At 36.2% G+C, this 9,149-nt stretch overlaps 1 protein-coding gene across 1 annotated transcript; it reads right to left on the bottom strand.

The window, feature by feature from the left end:
- Positions 1-6,777: 6,777 nt before the first annotated feature.
- Positions 6,778-7,543, bottom strand: LOC108992329 (65-kDa microtubule-associated protein 9-like). The gene is made up of 2 exons (XM_035685764.1): positions 7,376-7,543; positions 6,778-7,320 (listed from the first exon to the last, which is right to left on the bottom strand). The coding sequence occupies exons 1-2, from the start codon at positions 7,541-7,543 to the stop codon at positions 6,778-6,780; spliced, it is 711 nt and encodes a 236-aa protein (XP_035541657.1).
- Between the last annotated feature and the right edge of the window lie 1,606 nt (positions 7,544-9,149).

Here is a 9,149-nt window from a genome sequence, read left to right as displayed (position 1 = left end):
TCTTGACTTGTGTGAAATTGGCTTGTAGCACCTATAATATATTTTAATATATATATATATTTATATATATCAGGAAATTGGCTTTCCACCTATGCGAGTCCCTCTCAGATTAATAGATGCAAGATTATGATTGTGATTATGACGGATTAGGATATAGGAATTATGATGCACTTGATTTAAAGAGAAAATTACAAGCCAGCTTATTGATACATCCCGCACAACACTGCCAAAGCAGCTATTAATTCCAAATCAGCTTCTTCTATTGTTAATACATGAATAAATTGTACATTAACCATCAAAGGCCCAATCAATAGAATCAGATGTATGAGATGGAAAAATATAGGTGATAAATGCCTCCATAATATGATGGTCAAAAAATTAGTAATTTAGCCATGCTGGTTGGGCACTTGTTCTGATATGAGGATTGCAAAGCAATTGATGCATCTAATAGGTGGTTCTTCATCTGGTGTGCATAGACTAAAAATTGTTGACCAAGCGACGGTTGAAATTTACTGCTAGCTTTCATAAAAAAATAATACCTTGAACAAAAATAACAAGAATGAAATGAGCTGATGGAGTGGTAAAAAGGAAATCATGTGCAGTTCTGAAAATAAGTATAACTGGCCCAATCAGCTCATATTTAAGTGTATAAAAATGTTACCTTAACTTATATCTCTTGGAAAGCATCTAGTTTTAAGAAAACCAACTTAGTTACTTAAAAAAACCTGATACATGATCTGTCCATATGCAAAATGCTGGTTGGGATGCCGTTGGAAAAAGTTTGGGATCTTTCTCCATTGGGCGGGACACTTTGGCGACTGTGACTGTAGTTTGAGGGATATAAGTGTAAATGTGGACTTCTACTTAAGCAGAAAAAGGGTAAATATGGACTGATGGTAATATATCTTTGATGTGACAGCAAAGATATGATATTTTCAGAGGGTGGGTGCAGCTTACACTTCGTTGCTTCTCTAGTCTGATGCTGTTCATGCCTAAAGCTTACTCTGTCTTCCAGTGGTGCCTCTGCTACTCTGAATTTCTGTAGGTTTGAGAGGAGAAAACTTGATTTCTTCCATTGGAGGCGTTGGGTAATGGTTGGTGCATGAAGCATTTAAAAAGATTTTTCTTCTAGCTAAGTGCTGGTACCAAAGGTGAGGGATTTTTTTGCTTGCTGCCAGTGAAGAATTATTGTCCAGGTATGAGAACCCTTTTATAAACCTTGGACATATATGTTTTAAAGGGAAATTTTTTGAGATATCTCGTCTTTATGATGAAGACCATCTTTGCTGTTAAGCTTGTTTAACCTTCATCTGTATGGGAGAGGCTTATGTACTGTATATAAGCTTGGCTTATGTAAAATAAGTTTATGCTTTCAACAGTGATTGTTGACATGAATATATGCAAGAAATGCAGTGACTGTTACGTATACTTTGACACAGTTAAACTTGCATTAATTATACTAAACCCAATGCATTGGCTGATAGGTCTTCTGCATTTCAGATAATGATATGGAAGACCTAAGAATACCCCAAGAATATTAACTCTTCTTGGTGACACTGTTAAAGAATTTTGAATAGTATTCAAGGCGGGGTCAAAGGATAGATTTTTATATCCATTATGTGAGTGTACATTTCAATAACAACAGAACTTTGTTAAGAAAAAGATTTATCGTTTCAGTAATATTAGCTCTGAAACAGTGGACTCAGCATGTTAGTAAGTTAACTATACCTAATTTAGAATTTGTATATTAGAAACAACTTCTTTTTCTAATAGTACTATTTAATGGGATCATCAATAGATCTTCGAAGTATAGTATTTTTGATATAGAGCAGGGAATTTGTTGTTTAACGAAGATGTTATACCTTTATGAGTTAGTTAACCATTTCAATTAATGTAGAATTGTAGTTGAAATTGATTCTAATATCAAGGTTGTAGTATAACATCTATGGCACAAATTGGATGAGGAAGAGGGTTCAGATGAGGTGGAGGGCACAAATGATAATGACAGCGAGGCTAGCTCTGATGACTCAACGCAGCCTCCAAGCATAGTTCTTGAGATAGAAGTTGCGAATCCAATATTGGGTGGCCCCACAAGTAGAGACAACAATGATAACCTAAATGGTATGATCAGTTATTGTGGTGAATATTGTGAATATCTCTAAGCTTGTGAATACCTTTATGATAACAATTATCATTGTTATCATAAAGGTATAACAATGATAACCTAAATGGTATGATCAGTTATTGATATAGAGCAGGGAATTTGTTGTTTAACGAAGATGTTATACCTTTATGAGTTAGTTAACTATTTCAATTAATGTAGAATTGTAGTTGAAATTGATTCTAATATCAAGGTTGTAGTATAACATCTATGGCACAAATTGGATGAGGAAGAGGGTTCAGATGAGGTGGAGGGCACAAATGATAATGACAGCGAGGCTAGCTCTGACGACTCAACGCAGCCTCCAAGCATAGTTCTTGAGATAGAAGTTGCGAATCCAATATTGGGTGGCCCCACAAGTAGAGACAACAATGATAACCTAAATGGTATGATCAGTTATTGTGGTGAATATTGTGAATATCTCTAAGCTTGTGAATATCCTCTGCCTCCAAGCATACTAGTATGGATACATGTAAGGTTTAAAATGTGTATACCAAGTCCTAATACTAGCACTGAATATCTTTATATTCCCTGTAGTAGAAAATGTTCCGGAGCCAATACCATCAAGCATTTCACCGAAAAGATGTGGACGTGGGCCCACCAAATTCATTGAGTTGGATAAGCTTCGGAAGCATAGGAAAATACTTCTGAAAATCAATGATGGACAAACTGCACCATGTTGTGAGAACGCTACAATGTTTACGACACGGGTCACATGGATATTGAAGCATCATGTGGACGAGTTATGCATGATGGACTAATGTACCCACGGTTGAGAAGGATGAGCTGATCAACCGTTTTCGGGTAAGCTAAATTTAACTTGCATATGATATGCTTTAGCTTGTCATATATGATTATGTTGTTGAAACTAATTACTTCATACATATAGGGGGACTTTATAGTGGATTGGAAATTGGACAATCATCGCAAGATGGTGTGGAAATAGTTGTGTAAGCGATTCAACGCTTTCTACCATGAGCTGCACAAGAAATATTTGTCATATGGTAGCCATGAAGAAGCATTGGCTGGTGGGACTGGGTTGGTCGGGCGGTTGGGCCCCTTGTTTGGGTGAAGTTATGTGATAAATGGGGATGCGAGGCATTCAAGGTAAAAGTTGGTGCACATTCCTGTATGTTTTTAGGATAGTTGTGGTCTGGAAAACGATAGTTTTCAATTACAAAGATCTTATATTAAGTTTACAATTATTTTGTTTTATTCGTAGGAAATGTCAAAGCAAAGCAAAGAGAACTGTCACAAGCTGAAAACTAATCGCACTGCTGGGAGGAAGTCATTTGTGAGAACCTTAGAGGAGAGGGTATGCATTTAGTTAACTACAAATTTAACTACACTATTCCAATTCCCAATCCAATAAGAAAATCTTCATCACGTTTTCAACATTGCACAATAATCAATGTATGTCCCATGCAAAATTCTGCTGAGTTGCTGAAAAGATGGTTACATTAGGAGTAACTAAATACATGTGTAAGGTGTAATATTTATTAATTGTTGCATAGCATTCGACTACAACGATCTTGGTGGAGTTCTACAAGGAAGTCTGTTGGTTGGTCTAGGAAGAATGATAAATTCATGACATCCATGACATAAGAGCTTTTTGTGAGAATTTTAATAAAAACGGCCCCCCTTTATGGCCTAGACTGTACATATGTGTATGTAGCATAAATACACTCATTGTGCTAAAGAACAAGTTTTTGTTTAATTTAGACTAACTCTATATTTTGTGCAGACGCAAATGATTGGCAAGATGGATGATATAGAACCTAAGCAACGTACTGAAGAGGCAGCAACTTCTGTATTTAGGGAGGTACTAGGATACAGACCAAGGTATACTAGAGGTCTAGGCAAGATGATGATAATATCGGAGTCTACGAGTAAACATGAGCGTGAACGGGACTAACATTATGCTAAAGAAGTGAAAGGACACAAAAAAGAGGTTGAGTATTACAAGAGTTAGTTTGAGGAATTGAGGGGAGATGTTAAGAGTACTTTTGGAGAGGCAGTGTGAGTATGACAAGACATTGTTTAGTTTAATGTCAGGAATGCAGTCACAAGGAGAGTCTCATAGAGAGACTCAGGGAGCCAAAAAGGGACAGCCATTAAGACCTTTTTTGTGGTGTTTTTTGAAGTAATATGCTGGCATGATCTTTTTGGGCATGGTTAATTTTTTGGGGGATGAAACAGGATGTTCAAAGCAGTGCATGAAGTAGTTAGAAGTTATAGAATGCGGTTGTAAGTAGTGTATCTATAGGTGGTTGCGTCACCTTACATAATTGTTTTGGTGCTTGGAGTTGTCTGCCTTGGGGCATGATCATAATAATAGTTGTAGCATATTCTGCACATGTGGTACGTGCCCTGATGGTAATGAAATCAGATGTTTCCCTTTTATGGAATGGTTTGTAAATAACTATAGCTCTTGGCATAACAACACTCATTACAGATGTTACTTACAGTTACAGGTACAAGTAGTTAATTAGTGTTTTTCATACAACTCTGAGACTAGGCTCGTGGTGGACTATACATGCAGTTTGGGATGTTGTGGAGACAAGGTTCTAGTTTTAGCTTAGTAATTTAGTTTTCAGTTTTCAGTTTCAGTACATAAGGCCTAGCTAACTTCCAGTTTTTTCTTTTAATCCTTGTAAAACATATTGCACTTGATTATCTTTCATTTTTAACTACTGCTGAAGATATAACTTCTGTTTCTACTTACGACATGGAATGGGGATAGGGAAGGCAAAGGTGGCAGAGAATGAGATCAGATTTTAGTTAGTGTAGACAGCTGAATTGATGAAAAATCGAATGATGAAGGTTTAAGTTGGTTAGACCTTATTAAGGGTTGATGACTTCATATTTGTGACGTGTGCTGATGTGTTTAAAAAACAAGTTTTCCCTCTTTCTCGAGTCAAAATGTATGGCACTGTGTTTCTTCCATAGGGCAGGTATATAGGTGATTCACAAATATCAAATAGATTGGGAATTTGAATGTTGTCAGGTTTATTGCACTAACTTACCCAATTCCCTACCAGGTGGTTGTTTCTACAGGTGTGCCTATATAGGTGAGGATGTGTTGTGGATTAAGGTTCAGAGTTGTTGAACCTGGATGTTAGAGAGGGCTCTGTTCTATGCAACAGTTTTTTGTTGGGATACAATTCAACAAGAAGATGCATGGTGGTAGATCATTTGTGAAGTGGAGAACTACTGTTAAGTGAAGATTTCCTGTCTCACCCACCCCAGCCAAGCCATTACTATTGCTGCCCATAAGGTTTATGTAATTTTGGATTTAGTGAAAACTGCCTCGTTTGTTTTCGTAGATGAGATGAGTTGAAATTAAAATTAAAAGTTGAATAAAATATTGTTAGAATATATATTTTTTAATATTATTTTTGTTTTGAGATTTGAAAAAATTGAATTGTTTATTTTATTTTGTGGGGTAATTTGAGAAAGTTATAATGATTAGATGAGATGAGATGAGATAAATTGAGAGTAGTTGTGAAAACAAACGATGTAAATATATATTGTATTTGGAATTTATTAGTATAAATGAATTAAGTTTGTGTATCTGAAATTTGGAATTTTCTAGTTTAAATCCTAGATAAGTTTTTAAACACTTATCAAGGATTTTTAACAATTGATGAATGAATGCTTGGTTTAGCACAAAAGATTTTTATTGTGGATCCGATCATTATTTACAGATTCTGAGTAGAGGTTATCATATAGGAATATTTATATGAAAGATCGGATTAGTTATTAAAAATGTTGTCGAGTATAAATGGATTTATGCAATAAATCTTTTGGGAAATTTCTTATGTTAGATACCCAACGGTAAAATCAGTAGAAAAATTCTAAATATAAGCTTCACACCCTGCACACCTATTTAAAAATGTCATTTTACTTTTTTACTCACATAATGAAAATGATTTAAGACATGTTTGTAAGTAAAATATGATAAAAAAATAAAATAATATGTTTTTAAGTGGGTGTGCAAGGTGTGAGGCTTATTGGTAGCACTACTCAAATCAATAATATTGACAATAAAAGAGAATCAAGAACAAAGAAGATAAAGATAATGGCTATACCTTAGAGTATTCGAGGTCTCAAATTCCTCTCAAATAAAAATATATGTTTCAACAATATTTATTCAGATTTCAAACAAAAACCCTCTTCCTCGGGAAGAATATGACTTAATTCGGTGGCCACTAACTAAGGCCATGGGCCAATTTTAACCTACATTAACTGGGCCGATGGGCTGCTAAACTATTTTAACAATTCAAACAAAAAGAAAAAATAACAATTCAAGCCCATCAAGCCCAGCCCAATTTAATTGGGTTCATAACAAATTCTCTCTATTAAAAAAAACACCTTATCCTCAAAGTTGAGATATTGATGTTACTCTATACTATTAGTCTTACAGTCCCGCATTTTCAAAAGAAACTGATGACCCATTACTAACTCCAAATATCCCTGAGAACAGAATGTCTACTCTCTGCCCACCAACACTACTGCTGAGAATAGAAGGTGGCAGTGTAGTTGCACATGGATACCTTGACCAAGTAAATAATGCACCAGTGGGCTCCACAAGAGCAATAAATGAAGCAGCTATGTTACAAGTAACATTCTGAAACATTTGTTGCTCTTCCATTGGTGTATCCATCAAATTCCAGAGCTCCAAGATCTTGGAGCCTCTGCATTCTCTGTAGTTTAACCTCTCGCCATTTTTGTATCGCAGCAGCCAACTGCTCAATCGTACAATTACTTAGATTCGTGGACCTTTCAGAGTCTCGTAAACTTGGATGAACTTCAGTTAGTATCTTCTTAGAATCCACACCAAGCATTGAGCAAAGCGAATTCAAGGCACACACCTGTTCCTGAACCTGCCTCAGGCGATCACGCTTCTCCTTTTGACGTTCATGCAGCTCCCTGTGCAACTCCTCAAGCTTTCTCAAGGACAAATCACTTTCATCCACTACCAACACGGATGAAATACACTCTGTGGATCCATAGATCTCGTTTGAGATCTTCTGTATCTGCTCTTGGGTTTCTAGGAATTGATTTCTTCTCTCAGATTTCCTTTTCCGCATCTCCTCCAATTGTGGAAGAATTCTACTGAGCTCTTCCTTCAAGCTTCCAGTATTTTGAACAGATTGCTTAATATGTACAGGTCACTCCCCAGTTGCAGAACAGATGGCAGCCAAGATCTACCTTTCTCCTGCATACTTCTAAACATTCTTGGTCATGAGACTCCACCGAGGATTTCTCTCTTAGGTTGACAGCGGCGGAATCTTCTGTTGACTCTATTACCTTCTCCACTTCGTCTGCCGTCTCTTTTCCTTCCTCTACAAGATCTTCATCTTTCGGTTCATTTGTCATCTGCAGTATTGATTTTTGTATTTCTTTAGTTGAATCCGTAGTTTCTTCCTCATCTTCGAATTTTTTTGAGCCGTATTCTTTCCTCATATCCAAAAGAACATACCCATTTCTCAGTATTTTCATATATGTTAACTCAACCTCATCTTCTAGAAGAACATCTCCATCCTTCAATATTTGTTGTTCCAATGGATAGATATGCCTTCCATGTGTGTATTCAATGTTTAACTTCACATAATAAATTGTAAATGAAGGTTCAACTAAGATTTTTAAATTTTTTCCGTTTGAACATTTCACTGTAAGGACCATTTGTCCAGGATCTCTATACAGTTCATCATATAGTGCACGATGATAAATCTGAAAACATTCGTAAAGTTCTTTATTACTCAACTCCATAGCAAGATCGTTGTCTCTAGATACTAATTATTAGATACGCAACGGTAAAAACAGTAATATTGACAATAAAAGAGAATGAAGAACAAAGAAGATAAAGATAATGACTACACCTTGGAGTATTTGAAGTCTCCAATTCCTCCCAAATGAAAATATACATTTCAACAATAATTTTCCAGATTCCAAACAAGGACCCTCTTCCTCTTCATATACAGGAAGAATATGACTTAATTCGGTGGCCACTAACTAAGGCCATGGGCCAATTTTAACCCACATTAACTGGGCCCATTTACCGCTAAACTACTTTAACAACTCAAACAAAAAGAAAAGTTAACAACTCAGTAAGAGCCCATCAAGCCCAACACAATTTAATTGGGTTCATAACATCTTAGGTTCCACTTCGAGCAGTGTCCCAGTAATTACAAAAATGTTTTTCAGAATAAATAGCAACTATTCCAAATCAGCTAGTAATTGCATCGGATCAACTCGTCGACCACCCATATTAATCAAGCCGTATGTGTTTCATCCCCAATTGCCTGATAGTGTGTGTATATATATATATGTGTGTGTGTGTGTGTGTGTGTGTGTACCTTGGGCGACATTTGTAGCGATAAGTATATTTTTTGAGGTTGTTTATGCCATAGATGTAGGCCATTAGGGTCGAATCACGTAATCTCTGTTTGTATTCCTTATTCTTTATTCTTTTATTATTTTTTGTTGATTTACTGCTTGTTCTTGCTGTTCTTGATATTTTATCTTCTATACTTGTAATTCTTGAATTAGATTTCGGTACTGAGTCATTTAGGCTATAAGGGACTCTGGATGTGTTTCTCACAATTGGTATCAAGAGCTTAGGTTCAATGGGGACCATGAAATTTGATGTTGAGAAATTTACAGGGGCAAATGACTTCAGATTATGGAGAATAAAGATGAGAGCTCTGTTAGTCCAACAGGGCTTACTAGATGCTCTCACCTGTCAAATAAGGGGCTTTTCCTCGAAAGAGGAAGGAAAGGTGGAAGTCCAAAAGGACATCCTCCAAAAGGCCCACAGTGTTATTATTCTCTCCTGAGGAGATAAAGAGTTGAGGGAAGTAGCTAGTGAGGAAACTGCCGCTGGTATCTGGCTAAAGCTAGAACACTCTATATGTCAAAATCCCTAGCAAACAGACTTTGCAAGAAAACTAGGTTATATACTCTTAATATGACTCCTGGAACC

Source organism: Juglans regia, chromosome 15 (assembly GCF_001411555.2).
Source record: "Juglans regia cultivar Chandler chromosome 15, Walnut 2.0, whole genome shotgun sequence".
NCBI lineage: Eukaryota > Viridiplantae > Streptophyta > Magnoliopsida > Fagales > Juglandaceae > Juglans > Juglans regia.
This window is presented reverse-complemented; position numbering and strand designations above follow the sequence as displayed.